Genomic DNA, 16,921 nt, shown 5'->3' with positions numbered 1-16,921 from the left:
TCTCGTATGGTAAAAACGGAGTTTAATTGAATTCTTTAATTAGGAAAAAACATTTTTAAACAGAAAATTAAAAAGATTCCTATTGAGAGAGAAACGGATGTGCGAACGAAGTGGTTAAATGTACACACACCAGCTCAGTCCTACATAGAAAAGAAAATCAGATATCAGTTGCTAAGATTCGTTAACAACAAACGGACGATAATCCATACACATGGTGATTTGTAAAAATACATACGTGTAGGCGTTATCTTTTTGAAAAAAAAACAAAGGATGCAAGGAATATCCAGCGAATTATCCGCTCGAGGAGATGCTTCGATCCTAGTACAGTCCGTGGGTGGCCGAATAGGACGCACTGGCTGGCTGGCATGGGCGCCATGGCCACCAGCACCATCGCCGGTTCCCTCCACAGTCGGCATCTCCATTGCCTCATTCTCCTGCTACTGTTACCGTACCTCCCAATCGCGTTCCTACTCGTTGATGGCGGCGGCATTCCGACGACGCTGGACGGGCCGTTCACGCCGGCCACCCGCGCGTTCGACCGCTCGCTGCGGCGGGGCAGCGAGGACGTCCCGCTCTCCGACCCCCGCCTGGCCCCGCGCGCGCGCCCGCCGTCCCCGGAGCAGATCGCGCTCGCCGCCTCGGCCGACCCCATCTCGCTCTGGGTCTCCTGGGTCACGGGCCGAGCCCAGATCGGCTCCCACCTCACCCCTCTCGACCCCACCGCCATTCGCAGCGAGGTCTGGTACGGCGAGCGCCCCGCCTCCGCCGACACCGTCGGCCACCCGCACGTGGCGAGGGGCTCGGCGGAGGTGTACAGCCAGCTCTACCCGTACCCAGGCCTCCTCAACTACACCTCCGGCGTCATCCACCACGTCCGGCTCGTGGGCCTGAGGCCGTCCACCCGCTACTACTACCGTTGCGGTGACAGCTCCCTCAAGGGCGGCCTCAGCGACGAGCGCTCTTTCCGGACATTGCCGGCGCCGGCGCCGGACGCGTACCCTCGCCGCGTCGCTGTGGTCGGGGACCTTGGGCTCACCGGCAACTCCACCTCCACCGTCGACCACCTCGCCAGGAACGACCCATCCATGATATTGATGGTCGGCGACATGACGTACGCGAATCAGTACCTCACCACCGGCGGCAGAGGCGTCCCCTGCTTCTCCTGTTCCTTCCCAGACGCCCCGATTCGGGAGTCCTACCAGCCACGATGGGACGGCTGGGGAAGGTAACTAACTATATATCTCTTTGATCAATCGCCATTTGTCAAATTCTTGCTGTGGATTAGTGGTGGTGCGGTGAACTGGTGATCTGAGTGGTGAGTGCTAGTTGATAGATCCCGTGGATCTTAGGCTAGATGTGTTCGGTATGATGTGGAGATTTTATTACCTTGTAGCTTCTCGATGAGCTCCCTCCGGTCGTCCATGGTAAGGACGACGGTGGGGAAGGAGAGGGAGATCCGGTGGCGGCGGTGGTGGACTTCCCGCCGCTTCAGTGCATCCCTCTAGATCGGATTAGGGTTGGAGAGTGGGGGAACCAGTGGCGGCGGCGAACCTCGTAACCCGTGCCATGGTCCCCACCTCCTCTACATATAGCACTGCGCGACAGGGGCCCACCAGCCTTACTTGGGCTGGACGCCCCCGATCAGGGCGTGAGTCAAGGTCCAATGGGCTGTTGGGCCCATTGGGTAAAGAGATCAACCTAACATTCTCCTCCTTGATCTCATCATATACTTTTAACTTTACCCGTTTCGTAACAGATCAATACATAGGGCATGTTTCATCGTCACGGCTCAATTGCCGATGGAATCAGACAGCCACAATGTACCTCTCTATTTTGAGACAGATTCTTTAACCTTGGGCCCTTTATTGTCCGGAAATATTAGACTATACCATAAAACCCATGTCGACTATGTGTTCTCCGAACACACTGGACGGTAAGCCTTTGATAAGCAGATCTGCAAACACTTGTTTGTTGCTTTTATGCTTCAAGCATTTTTTCATAATTCCGGACTTTCTCCTTCACAACACGTAACTCTTTGTCAGTGTGTTTGGCATCAACACTTGCCTCGTTGTGACAGGAGCGAAAGAATTTAAAATGGTTATCGTTGTTGTCAACCATTATCAACTCTGGGTATAGGTAGCCATTAACCATTTCGTCTATCCCTCAGCCTCATATCAAGCTATAACATATCATTGCATCACATTGATGACAATCGTTTTACTCATTTGGAGATTTTCCACACAAAACTCCGAGTATGAAAGTTAGCGACAATTGTGGATTTCGCTATACATTTCACAAGTCCTGCCTTTGTACTCACAATCTTTTGAGAGCACTTATTTCTTTTAGCATGAGGCCGATATCTTTGACTCAATTCCATTGATTTATCTATGGACTGGAAATTGCCAAAACAACCCGGATATATACGTATTGCCAAAACAACCCGGATATATACGTGAAGTGTGTCAGGGTAATTTCTTGAGCTTCCAACAACTGAAGCATATGGTACCATATCCGTTTACAATCTTTTCTTATTAACTTTTGGAACACCATAGTTTCCACTTCCATTACCCTTGACTATAAGAACAGGCGTAGGTTTTCTCGTATGCATACTTTAGAGATCTTTCTTAGCATGTCCATGCGACATTCCTAATACCCCCTTTTATTCTTTTGAACTTTGAGGACAAGAACTTCTTTTCTCCTCCTGCAGTAGATTGACATCACCACTAGCAAGTAGGACATCATCCACATGCATAGGAATTGGGAAACGAATTTCCCATTCTATAACTTTGCAAGAATGCAATTGTCCTCTCATTTTCTTTGCACAAAATCTTTCGATTTATGTCATGTTTCACACATTTACATATTTCCTTTGGGGTCACATTTGCCTTGTAGACCCTTCATAAAGCCTATGTTAGTGAAATTCAAATGATGGAATTTCACTAACATAGACTTTATAGTAGTCACAAGTATCTGATTTTCACATTCCTAGAGACCATCAAAATCTCAGGTACTGGCACTTATTTCATATGGGGTTGCCGTTGCTCCGTCATTGCCAAGAGGCAAATTCATTCTTTAGTCACCCATTTCCAAAAGGCAATAGGTTTTATAGGAACCTGTATCACAAGATCCCTTGTAGAGCTAACAACAGGTGTTGTATAGGTCATACAACATGCTCCCCCAGATTACTCCATCTTCACTCAAGAAATGGCGTATCTTTAAACTTTCTTCTTTATGGCACTTTAAGCACCACAGTTGTATTCCTTAGTTTGCTTTCGGAACTATAAAAGATCCGAAAATACAACTGTTTCTTTTCTTTAGGGGTATCATAATGACGGTATTCAGATGACTGTCGTACTCCCCTTGACAATCACATTCTTCATTAATGGATCACTTTAGATGCATAATGTGCATCACATCATCTAAAGTACAAAGGAGTCATGAAATACACTACAATGTATTTCATGTCTCTATCTCCCCCTCGAAATGTGGCAAGAACTTTTCTGCCACAATTTCGAAACCCATTCATAGCTCTTGTGAAATGAGGAAACTTCGATTATCTAGCTCATTCATCTTATCACTTCATGTAAAATGAAGTTATAAGTTAACTAGTATGGGAGTACTTTTTCCTCATTCCATTTCTGAAACTCAACAGAGTTCTTTATCATTGTCTCTTTTGCAAGTCACACTTGCATATCATTCTTGTCTTTAGGTTCGTCTGTTACTTTTATCCTTTGTGAATTTAGTGATTGCATAATGACCGTTACACATAAAGTGTACGGTCGATAATAGGAAAGCTTAATAGCTACTCCATACTTTTCTCCCATAGTGGGACACATTAACTGCACATGAGTCATCATAACTTTTTCCTGTCATACAGGATAAGACCTTTGCCAAAATTTCTCCCGCCATACACGGATTGTTGACATAATACAATGTCAACTTTACCCGGTTACGCAGGCATTCTTCTCAGACTTTTCCCGCCATGCGGGTAATTCGCTTTAAGGGACATCATAAATGCCATAATTGGCTCTTTTGACTGCATCAAATTCAGAAATAAATCTGAATTATCTTTGACACACATGTTTGATCCGACGTTGGTCAAATTAAACATGCATGTTGCTTGTTTCATTTCAATCATGTTGACTGAAAAAGGAGACTCCATCATAGAGAGTACATGAAAGACATTCGTCAACCAAGACTCTCAATGATCTATCTTTTTTCTTTTCTTGAATTAATATCCAAGAGTGCTTTTCTTTTGAAGCCATTCTTTAGAGAGAATTTACCCCCTCAAGTTATGACCTTTCTTTTCAATCTTTCGGGTCACTAGTACCCAACATTCGCTTTCATGAGTGAAAGCTTGAATAACTTTTAGTCTGAGAAAACTTAGCCAATAGGCAACGGTCATGAGCATAAAAATAACCCTACGTTGGTCTGATTAAAATCATGCACATTAAACCTTTTAAAACTTTGTGGAATATTCTAAATCACCGTTGGGCAGAATTAGAATAAAACATCATCCTACTATATTAATTCCATATCACGGTTGGGCAGAAATGGAAATAATGCATATAACTTATAAACAATGTGATGATAGTATTCTTATTGAACAACTTTGCTAAGAAATAACAACCATCATCATTAACCATATGCGTTTCTTTATCTGTGCTCCGAAAATTGATCACTTTGATACGAAATTTATCAGAGATTTAAGCTTTAAACATAAGATGACTCATACAAATATAGTATTGTTATCATCAACGTTGGTTAGAAAACAACAATACCATATTTTAACTTTAAAACAAACTTCATTCTTTTGTCATAGCGGAAAATGTTTGAATCATATTTCACCCACAAGGGAAAAACTTTGCTAATAACATTTCTTCCAATTAAATTTTCCCGTTGGTTCCAATTTAATTGGAGGACTAAACCTTTTTACTTTGCAGCGAAAAAACGTGAGTATGAAAATTCATACACCTTTACAGAAAATTATTCTGTGAAAAATAAAAAATTCATGAACTTTATTTTCCTTTTATAAAATCCATGAACTTTTCTCTTTCTGAAAATATTTCTTTTACTTTCAGAACCTTTTATTTTTCTTTGCAGAAAAAACATGTTACTATAACAGAAAAATATCCTGTCATAATTAAAAATTCATGAAATTATAATCCTTTTTATAAAATTCATGAACTTTTCTTTTTCTGAAAATCTTTCTTTTATTTTCAGAACCTTTTATTTTTCTTTTCAGAAAGATCATATTACTTTTACCTAAACTTTGATCATTTTCTTTTTCTTTTATAATCATGTTTTCGTAGGAAAAGAATTCCTAGAAAAACTCTTGAATTTGCCTAAAACTCTAGGGAGAAAATGAAAACTTTTTAAAATGAAAAAGTCCGGCATGGGCCGGCGCTGGCTTGCCTCCTCTCGCCGGCCCGCTCGGTTCGGCCTGGGGCCACCTGGCGCGGTGCGGCGCTCCTCCCGCCAGCCAGAGCCGGCGCACCTCACTGCGGCCCAACGGCCCAGTCAGGCCGGACCTAGGCAGCGGAGCGATGGGGGGCCGTCGGATTAAATCCGACGGTTGCCCGAGCCTTTCGGTGGGAACAAAAAGGGCCAGCCGTTGAGCCGAAACCCTATCCCGTTTCATTTTTCCTTCCAGCGCCGCGCTTCTCTCCCGTTTCTCTCTCTCGTCCGTCGGCTCTTCCTGTGCGGAGGCATGTAGCCCCGCCGGAGCGTGCTGGTGTGGCAGCCGGCTGTGGGGGCCGAAGGCCCCACGTCGGTGCTCATCCTCGCCGGGTTCGTTGTCCTCTGGCGCCGGCTCCTTGGTTCCCGAGCCTCCCGTGGTCGGCGAGGTACCGGCCGCCGGTGGCAAGATCTGTCGATCTGCCGCCGCGTCTGCCTGTGGTCCTCCCTTCCGCGAGATGCTCCGGAGGTGAGGAGCCCGCCCCGGTCGGTCTTGTCCCGCGTAGCGCACCTGCCGGAGCCCACGGCAGCCTCGTCGATCCCCCAACTGCTTCCTGTCCACGGCGGTCCGCGGCAGGCCGGGAGAGTCTTTGGGCCCCGTGAGGCTTGTCTTGGTGCCGAGGGAGATGGGGTTGGCCCGATCTGGCCTTCGGCCCCCTTGCCTCCCCTTTCTTTGCAGCGGCCGGCCCCCTTCACTCCTCTTGCCGGTGCGCGCCCTCTCCCAAGGGAGAGTGCGCCGCCGTCAAGGGAGGTGTTGGGGTGCCATCTTCCCTGCCGGGGTGTTCCATGTGCGCGATCGCAAACAGCTCCTTTGCCATCCCCCTCGCCGGTGGCGCATCCGCCTTGCGCTGGGCGCGTCGCCGTCGAAGGATTTGGAGATGGAGTCCTTAGCTCCCGTGGGGTTACTTTGTTTTCGTTTGCATTTTCCCCTCCTTTTGCTTTTTCCGGATCCGATCCGTTTGCTTTCATTTTTTTCTTTTGGATCTAGATCCATTCTTTGCCTCCGAGGATGTGGGTTCTTCTTCCCCACACCTCGGCGTGCCGATGCGTGTGGGGATCGAGAGGAACAGGCGCGGCCGAGGCGGCGCTCTTTGCCGGAGAGGACTCCGGTGAAGCCTTTCTTTTTCTTTGAACTTTGCCCTTTTAGGGTTCATATCGGGGAGAGGAAACTTTTCTTGTTGTTGTTTCATCCGAAAACACATCTACCAACCTGCTCATGATACCATTGATAGATCCCGTGGATCTTAGGCTAGATGTGTTCGGTATGATGTGGAGATTTTATTACCTTGTAGCTTCTCGATGAGCTCCCTCCGGTCGTCCATGGTGAGGACGACGGTGGGGAAGGAGAGGGAGATCCGGTGGCGGCGGTGGTGGACTTCCCGCCGCTTCAGTGCATCCCTCTAGATCGGATTAGGGTTGGAGAGTGGGGGAACCAGTGGCGGCGGCGAACCTCGTAACCCGTGCCATGGTCCCCACCTCCTCTACATATAGCACTGCGTGACAGGGGCCCACCAGCCTTACTTGGGCTGGACGCCCCTGATCAGGGCGTGAGTCAAGGTCCAATGGGCCGTTGGGCCCATTGGGTAAAGAGATCAACCTAACACTAGTATCATATTAAGATTTAATACTGTCAACTCAATTCGGCCACATGCAGCCGGCCAAGTGGTAGCGGCGGGTCTGCTCTCAGATCTGTCCGGTGGCGAGTTTGGAGGGACAAGACAACTCGACTAGGGTCATGGCGGAGGATGGTTGCGTCCTTTGGCGTCGTTACCTTATTGAAGATATCGTCATAGCATGGCGTGTCGCTTCCTTCGGCCTGCTTCAGTGTTATCAGATCGGACGGTGGCGATGTCTCACGGGGCGCTCCTTGCTGGAGGCATCATTGTGGAACAGGTGCCGACTCGAGTGCACGGGTGGTGGAGCGGTGCTTCATCCTACACATTGAGGGTAACGGATCTCGACGGCGTGGCACAGTGGAGACTCGGTGTCTGATGTGTGGCAATGGACTCGTGCATGGGGATGACGTTGTCTGCCGTCGTGGTGGCGTCGATGATAGAGAGGCCTCGCAAGGTCGATGCGTCGGTATCTGCTCTGAAGATGGATCGATGGAAGACGAAGGTGACGACCCTTGCAGCGAGCGCATGTAGTGCCCATTGGGAGTGCGTGGGATCGATTGTGCCCGCTTCAGGTATTATGGCTTGGTTGGGACATCCGGCTTTAGATGTTAGGATTTGGTGCGATGTTTGTTTGGTATTAGGCTCGGACATTCGATACCCCTTCATCAAGGGGATAGGAGTAACGACATGTGTTGTCAAGATGGTGGTTCTTGGCTTACTGATGTGACCTTGTAAGATTTTTGTGAATAATTAATAAGATAGCTACATGCATCATCCAGATGCAGAGGCCGGGATACGTCCTCCTTTTCTAAAAAAAAACATACGTGAGTCATCTGTTGGAAGCATGCAATTAGTGGAAATTGGAGCTTTTATTGTCACTAGGTGTGCACTCCACCAAGGGTCAATGATGTGGCATGTAAAGATTGAGATATGAGTAGAGCTAGAGCATCATAGCTCCAACATATGTCATGTTTCTTCTAAGCACATTTATGATGTGTATGGATTAATCTAGATTCATGGAGCCGCTTACGTCGAAGGTTCCAATGATGGTGACCGAAGGGAACCATGAGATCGAGCCGCAGGGGCACGGCGGAGCGGTGACCTTCGCCTCCTACTTGGCGCGCTTCGCTGTGCCGTCGGAGGAGTCTGGATCCAACACCAAGTTCTACTACTCATTCAACGCGGGTGGTATTCACTTCATCATGCTTGGTGCCTATGTCGACTACAATCGCACAGGTAATATGTTAACCAACTTGCCATCGTTTCATCTGGAATTCTAGATGGATGGCCTACTCTCTTGACAAATTGTAACATTTTGCCAACCGACTATGTTTACATGTACATAGTGATGCTGATAGTAGTAACTAATATTAGGTAGTTGCATCTTTGTGCGTAGGAGCTCAGTACTCGTGGTTAGAGAAAGATCTGCAGAAAGTTGATCGACGAGTCACGCCATGGGTTGTCGCTTCTTGGCACTCACCCTGGTATAACAGCTGTTCCTCGCACTACCAGGAATTTGAGTGTATGAGGCAAGAAATGGAAGGACTCCTGTACCAACATGGGGTCGACATTGTCTTCTCAGGCCATGTAAGCACACACATTGTTTGGTAAATGCTTTGATTCAGAGACTGCTTTCATTCGATTTAATTGCTTTCTTTTCTCGCACCCACATTAATCAATCCTACTGCCCTTAGTCCCGCTATTAATTCGATTCAAGTCCCTTACCTTTCCAGCGAAACAAGTCTGGTTTATTTGATTCTACATTTGATTGCTCAAGGTACACGCATACGAAAGGATGAACCGGGTGTTCAACTACACGTTGGACTCGTGTGGGCCGGTTTACATTACGATCGGGGATGGCGGTAACATTGAGAAAATCGACACTGATCATGCAGACGACCCTGGAAGCTGTCCCTCACCAGGTGACAACCAACCTGAATTTGGTGGAGTCTGCCATCTGAACTTCACTTCTGGTCCTGCCAAGGGGAAATTTTGCTGGGAGCGGCAGCCGGAATGGAGCGCATTCAGGGAAAGCAGTTTCGGCCACGGTATTTTGGAGGTAATTAAATCACTTCACCTTCTGCTCCTCCTTGTTATAAATTCTTCACTAGATGTGTGCAACACAGAAGGAGATGTGTCCTGTGTATGCTCTTTTACCGTTCCTCACATAAAGAGATCATGCAGGTTGTGAATTCGACATATGCTTTGTGGACATGGCACCGGAACCAGGATACATACGGAGAACATAGTGTGGGAGATGAAATCTATATAGTTCGGGAACCCGATAAGTGCCTATTGCAGCCAAGGGGTGTGATTTCGCAAGACTCGTGATTTTGAAGTCTACGTTCTTTCTCAAAAGAAGAAATCTATGTAGCTATATGTGCTGTTATGTTGCAACTTGTGCTTACGACCAATGTAGATTCTCAATCCTTTTGTTCGTTTGTGCTTGTGTAGGACAGGCCCTCGGGGGTAACGCCCTTCTTCTCCATGAAGTAGCGTCTCACTTGTTCAACAAACTGCTAAAATGGCCGGCTTACGACCAATGTAGATTCTTTTTTGTTCGTTTGTGCTTGCGTAGGACAGGCCCTCGGGGGTAACGCCCTTCTTCTCCATGAAGTAGCGCCTCATTTGTTCAACAAACTGTTAAAATGGCCGGCTTACGACCAATGTAGATTCTCAATCCTTTTGTTCGTTTGTGCTTGCGTAGGACAGGCCCTCGGGGGTAACGCCCTTCTTCTCCATGAAGTAGCGCCTCACTTGTTCAACAAACTGCTAAAATGGCCGGCTTACGACCAATGTAGATTCTCAATCCTTTTGTTCGTTTGTGCTTGCGTAGGACAGGCCCTCGGGGGTAACGCCCTTCTTCTCCATGAAGTAGCGCCTCACTTGTTCAACAAACTGTTAAGGTGGTGTTTCCTTACCTAGGGACTAGACTAAAAAGTCTCTTTTAGTCCTTAAGTAAAGAAACAGTACTTTTCCTTAAAAGGCTAGAAAAAGACTCTATTGAAGGGACTTTTTTCTTTAGTATCTGAGACTAAAAAAAGTCTAGTCCCTTGAAAAGAAACACCACCTAAAATGGCGGGCTATCACTGAGAACATGCACATTGAGAAAATATTTTCCGCGGTTATGACTGAGAATGTGTTCAACTTATACAAAACAAAACAAAAATATATATACTCGAAAACCAACAAATAAAAAAACATGTCCGACCTACCGGATTCGGACCAGTGACCTAAGGATTTAGCTGCAACAAGCTACTGTCCTCCGCTCTACCAACTGAGCAAAGGTCGGGATGTGATTAGTTTTAGTAGAGAAACTACATATACTAAGCGTGTTTATCTTTTCCTTCACGAGGAGTTCTCGAGCGCAGGGAAGCCTCGAGAACTGCGACGCAGGGAAGCCTCGAGGGCTGATGGGAGTTTGCGTGTGAGATGGTTTCCGGTGACGTTTGGCCTCCGTGTTTCCATTTTTGTGCTCGTACACATAAATTTGACCGCGTGATGATATCCACGTCAAGGATATGCACATGAACGGCTACCTCCGGACACGAATGCCATGAAAAGGTTTGAATTTCAATTTCACGTTCCCATAGTGTGTTGGAGCCCTTCCATGACGCTCCGCTTTCTTCTGCAAGGGGGCGACAGGAACACACGGTGGTTTCGTCTTCGTGGTGCTCTTTTAAGGAGTGAGTATCAAGTCCTAAAGTGAAAACTCTATGTCCGACTTTCAATGGTTGCGTATGGTAATGACGAGCTTTGGAGTGTGCTCAGACATACCCTTTCGAATGGCGGGGCACATCAACACACGGCAGAGGCCACGATCCGAGAAAAGTGGATCGCCTGTATGTCGAGCGACTCGATGGATCCAATCGCCACGGCCGTTGTCTCATGTTTTTTTTCCCTCCATCACTGTTGGAGGACGTCGCCGGGCTAAGCCCATGCGGCCAACGATGGCGGCAGAGGCTCCTCCCTTCCCTACGTCAGCGGGTCGTGCGGGACCTCCTTACGCGTGGAGCGCTAAGGCCTGCGCTAGGGCGGCGCTCAGTTGGCTCCCGGCGTTGGCTTGGGCGATGGTGAATCTTGTCGCTCCGTTCCTCGTGGAGATCTCTGGACCTGTGGCGGCGTCCCGGTAGGCATGGAGACGATGTCCTTGGCTGGCGGTGTTTGCGGATGGTGGGTGGACGGCGTCTTGACCATGGGGTAGTGAGTTGCCGGTGGATCTCCTCCCCGCTGCAGGCTCTCTCCTGCCTCACTTGTCGGCTTGCAGTCCCGACCGCCGGCCTTGGTGCGTTCATGGGGGCTGGTAGAGGTTGTAGAAAAGCGAGGCTGAAGCGTATACCAATAGGCAGGGACGCGTGCATGTTAAATAGGAGGACAAAGTTACAGGTTGGTTGGGATTAGGATTGATCTTCAAGAATATTAACAGAAGGAGGAAATCTAATCCTAACAACCCAACACGTTTACAACACACGCACGCATCCTAACAATCCTCAGTTTATACAACACCGAGATACAATGTTTAACACTCCCCCTCAATCACAAGTATCCAAGTTGAGATTGCGACGAAAAGCCTCTAGCTGCCGCACCGACACTGGTTTAGTAAATCCATCACCTACTTGATCTTCAGTTGGAATGAAACGAATATTGAGAAGCTTATTGGCTACCCTTTCACGAACAAAGTGATAGTCAATTTCAATATGCTTGGTTCTAGCATGAAACACAGGATTAGCAAAGAGATAAGTAGGACCAAGGTTGTCACACCATAACGAGGCTGCCTTTGGACGAGGAACACCCAACTCAGTTAACAAATTCTGGACCCAAATAACTTCAGCAGTAGCATTTGCTAGTTCCTTGTACTCAGCTTCTGTGCTTGATCGAGATATAGTAGGTTGCTTACGGGCACTCTAAGAAATCAAGTTACCACCAAGAAAGACTGCAGGGCCACCTGTGGACCGTCTGTCATCTGGGCAACCTGCCCAATATGCATCTGAAAAAGCACTAACTAACATAGAGTTTGATCTAGCAAGTTTGAGTCCATAACCTTTTGTTGCTTGAAGATACTGAAGAATTCTTTTGACAGCTGTTGATGGGGTCATAGTCCTAGGGTAGGGTCATAGGCCTGTCCTACAGGTCCTACCCAAGGACTACCCCACACAAGGGACAGGACCTTAAGTATGCCCGACTGAATTAAGGTGCCCCCATCATCCAGTCGGTAACAGGCCCAGAATCATCCAGTCGAAGACTAACATTCGGAGAACACCGGACCTACCGACTGGATACACTCGGTGCGCCGTAACCTCTCTGGAGGGAAACTGCTGTACGTTTCCGGGTGCATTTACTAGCATTTAGAGCATACATTACCTGTAACGTATGCATTCAATCGCCACTACTCCACCCTTGAATCAGAACCGTTGTGGAGGGCAGCGCACTCTATATAAGCCGCCCTCCCCCACTGGTAAAAGGGTTAGCAAATCTTTGTACTCCATATCACACTTGGTAACAAGCTCCGAGAGCACTGAGACGTAGGGCTGTTACCTCCACCGCAGAGGGGCCTGAACTCGCCGTAGCTAGGACTCTGCCCATCTCATTCGTACCCTACACATCTACTGTCAGGCTTATACCCACGACAGTTGGCGCCCACCGTGGGGCAGGCGTCTAAGCGACTTCCGGCGAGTTTGCGACTATTTCCTTTCGTCATGTCGTCCGGTGGAGGTTCGAGCATGGGTCACCAAATCCTCTTCGGCGCTCTCTCCTTCGTCGTCGACGATTCGGCGTGGCTTCGGGAGGCACCTCTCGACGTCGAGGCGCTTCCCCGTCGCGGGGCCACGCACTTCCGTGCTGGCGCTCGCGGCGTTCTTCTTCTCCAACAATCGGCTCCATTGCCGGCTTGCACCTTCGTCATGCGCCGCAGCAAGCGATCTCGCAGTCCGCGTCTACAACGTTGGGTGCAGCATGCCCGAGCGTGCCAGTTCACGTCCTCTCAAGTGGCGGTTCTGGAGTCTGTTGTGGTTGCCCTGCGTCCCTAGGGCTCGGGCTCGGTTCCGACTGAGTTCCCTTCCGAGTACGTGGGCCGCGGGCCTGCAGCAGAAGTTCACATGGCCAACACCCATGAAGATCCTCATCAGGCCGGCCGGAACGAGCGCGAAGTCGGTGAAGCATCCGGTGCACACCGTCCGCCTCGCCGTTCTGCCAGTCGGCACACCCGGCAGAGCAACGTAGAGTTGTTCCGCACACCTCTCCTCAACTTGGCTGCGGCAGCCAAGATCGCCGATTCCCTCCAGCCGACTAATTCAGAGGCAGGAAGAGGAATCGAGCAGATCCGTGCTCTGTTGCATACGGCGCAGCAGCAGAATTCGGCAGTCTCCCAGTCGCACAATCGGATCCACAACAGTTCCGCCCATGCAAACACGCATCGGTCGGTTCACAGCCCCGTCTCCTATCAGCACCACAGGGGAGGCAGTCGTTCCATGATCCGTGAAGATCGCCGCCGTTCACGCACCCCTCCGCGGGGTGGGCCCTATGGGTCCCGACATCATGATGATCGGCGTTCAGTCGGCGACACTTACGACCCGAGACCCGACGCAAGAGGGCGAATCGCCCAGCGAAGAGTTGACAGAGGTCGAGCCCACCGCGATGGCCACGATCTGGATCGTCCAAGTGGCGGCAGGACCATCGTGTCTGGCCCCGAGTGTTTTAGTCGAGCCATCCGCTCGGCTGACATCCCGCCCAACTTCCGATTGGCAGCGAGAATCGGTAAATTTACGGGGGAATCTAAGCCTGAAACATGGCTAGACGACTACCGAGTGGCAGTCCAGATCGGAGGAGGGGACGACTATGTCGCTATGAAGCACCTCCCTCTGATGCTCGACGGCTCGGCGCGAGCTTGGCTGAACCAGTTAGCCCCCTCAAGCATTTACAGTTGGGCAGATCTTGCCCGAGTGTTCATCAGGACCTTCGAAGGGACGTGCAAACGCCCTGCAGGCCTTGTGAAGCTTCAACACTGTGTCCAGAAGCCGAACGAGCCCTTGCGCGACTTCATCCAGCGATGGACGACTCTTTACCACACGGTGGAGAGCGTCACCGAGCATCAAGCGGTCTGCGCATTCAAGGCAGGCGTACGGTACAGAGAGTTGTACCTAAAGTTCGGCCGGACAGGCGACATCTCCATGAGCAAGATGATGGAGATAGCTGCTCGTTATGCAAATGGCGAGGAAGAAGACCGCATTCGGAGCGGCAAACACAAGACAGTCGGCGATACCGACGGAGGTAACACTCGGAAGCAGAAACAGAAGGTTCCACCCACACCGCAAGCAGAAGCTGCAGCTGTAACCAGCGCCAAGTCCAAGGGCAAAGCGAAAGCGCAGTTTACCCCCAAGAAGAAGCCGTTCAATAATCCCATCCTGGATCAGCCTTGTCCAATTCACACGAAGATGGACGAAGAAGGCAATCCCATATACGCGAAGCATACCACTCGACAGTGTCGTCTCCTGATCCAGGAGTTCAGCGAAGGACAACCGAGTGAGAAGAATCCCGAGCAGGACGAGGAAGACAAGGAGGACCCGTTCCCCCAAGTCCATGCAACCCTCATGATTTTTGCTGATGTCGAAAGCAAGAGTCGTCTGAAGTTGGTGAACAGAGAGGTCAACATGGCCGTTCCGACTGCTCCCAAGTTCCTTAGATGGTCTCAGACTGCGATCACCTTTGATCAGTCGGACCATCCAACACATGTCCCCACTCCAGGAAGACAGGCTCTGGTCGTCGACCCGGTGGTGGAAGGAGTCCGACTGCGCAAAGTTCTCATGGACGGCGGTAGCGGACTGAACATCATGTACGCCGACACCCTCAAGGGAATGGGCATTCCGATGTCCAAACTCAGCGAGAGTAATATGCAGTTCCACGGAGTCGTCCCCGGGCGGAAGGCCAAGTCACTCAGCCAGATCGCGTTGGACGTCACTTTCGGCTCCGACAAAAACTTTCGCAAGGAGAAGCTCACATTCGAGGTGGTGGATTTCCAGAGTGCTTACCATGCTATTCTGGGCCGCCCGGCGTACGTGAGTTTCATGGCACACCCGTGCTATGTGTACTTGAAGCTGAAGATGCCGGGCCCAAAAGGCGTTATCACCATCACTGGCAACCGCCAGCGAGCCGAGGAGTGTCTGCAAGAGGGATCAAGAATCGCCGACCATCAGATGGCGGTGCTCGAGCTCGACGAATACAAGAAGACAGTCGACCCTGCCGACCTGATGCGCTCGAAGAAACCAGCTTCTGAGTCCGTGTTCCAGTCGGCGGGAGAGACGAAGAAAATCAGCATCCACCCGACGGACGAGTCTGCCGCCCCGACGAACATCTCCACCACCCTCGATCCTAAATAGGAAGCCGAGCTCACCCAATTCCTCCGTGAGAAATAGGACATCTTCGCATGGAAACCTTCTGACATGCCGGGTGTACCCAGGGAGTTGGTTGAGTACTGACTGCATGTGGATCCCGTCGCTCGGCCCGTCCGAGAGCGCCTACGTCGGTCCGTCGCGCACAAGAGGAAGGCAATCGGAGAAGAGGTGGCCAAGCTGCTGGCTGCCAACTTCATTCGCGAGGTTCACCACTCCGAGTGGCTCGCCAATGTCGTCATGGTGCCCAAGAAGGACAAGTCACTCCGAATGTGCATTGACTTCAAGCACCTCAATAAGGTCTGCCCGAAAGACCATTTTCCGCTCCCCCGCATAGATCAAATTGTCGATTCGACTGCGGGATGCGAGCGTTTGTCGTTCCTTGATGCCTACTCGGGTTATCATCAGATCCGTCTGTATGGTCCCGATGAGTTGAAAACAGCCTTCATCACCCCGTTTGGGTGCTTCTGCTACATCACTATGCCTTTCGGTGTGAAGAATGCAGGAGCTACCTTTATGCGCATGATCCAAAAATGTCTCCTCGACCAGATCGGTCGCAATGTGGAGGCATATATGGATGATATCGTAGTCAAGTCACGCAAAGGTTCCGACCTGCTGACTGACTTGGCAGAAACATTCGCCAACCTTCGTAGGTACGATATCAAGCTAAACCCAGCCAAATGTTCATTCGGTGTTCCCAGCGGAAAGTTACTCGGTTTCTTCGTTTCCGAACGAGGGATCGATGTTAACCCCGAAAAGATCGGGACCATCGTCCGAATGGATAGGCCGGTCAGAATACACGATGTTCAACGGCTCACAGGTTGCCTAGCGGCTTTGAGCAGGTTTATCAGTCGACTCGGCGAAAAAGCACTTCCTCTGTACCGACTCATGAAGAAGTCAGATACCTTCGAGTGGACAGACGAAGCCCAAGTCGCATTCGACGACCTCAAAGTCCTGCTTTCCACCCAGCCGGTTCTTGCTGGTCCGCTCAGTAAAGAGCCCCTTCTTCTATATATCGCGGCCACAAATCAAGTCGTTAGTACTGTTCTTACAGTCGAGCGAGAAGAGGAAGGCAAAGCATACAAAGTTCAGCGGCCAGTGTACTACGTCTCCGAAGTCCTGACCCCTTCCAAGCAGATGTATCCCCATTATCAGAAGCTTATCTATGGGATCTATATGACTGCGAAGAAGGTGGCCCATTATTTCCAAGACTACTCGGTATCTGTCGTTTCTGATGCTCCTTTGTCAGAAATTCTCCACAATCGAGACGCGCCAGGCCGAGTGGCGAAGTGGGCAATGGAGATGTTGTACTGTGACATCAAGTTCGAGGCCAAGAAAGCTATTAAGTCTCAAGCCCTGGCTGACTTTATAGCAGAATGGGTAGAACAACACCAACCGACTCACATCTACTCGACTCATTGGACAATGTTCTTCGATGGGTCTAAGATGTTGAATGGATCCGGC

The 16,921-nt window shown here is 49.7% G+C and overlaps 1 protein-coding gene across 1 annotated transcript; it reads left to right on the top strand.

Annotated features, from left to right (window-relative positions):
- Positions 1-321: 321 nt before the first annotated feature.
- On the top strand, positions 322-9,753 carry LOC123395754 (purple acid phosphatase 23-like). Its single transcript, XM_045090787.1, has 5 exons — positions 322-1,225; positions 8,086-8,309; positions 8,470-8,660; positions 8,851-9,132; positions 9,258-9,753. Exons 1-5 carry the CDS (start codon positions 366-368, stop codon positions 9,402-9,404), a joined length of 1,704 nt encoding a protein of 567 aa, XP_044946722.1. The 5' UTR covers positions 322-365; the 3' UTR covers positions 9,405-9,753.
- The last annotated feature ends 7,168 nt before the right edge of the window (positions 9,754-16,921 follow it).

The sequence above is a fragment of the Hordeum vulgare genome, chromosome 5H, assembly GCF_904849725.1.
Source record: "Hordeum vulgare subsp. vulgare chromosome 5H, MorexV3_pseudomolecules_assembly, whole genome shotgun sequence".
NCBI lineage: Eukaryota > Viridiplantae > Streptophyta > Magnoliopsida > Poales > Poaceae > Hordeum > Hordeum vulgare.
Note: the sequence above shows the minus strand (reverse complement) of the source record. Positions and strands in the feature narration are given on the sequence as shown.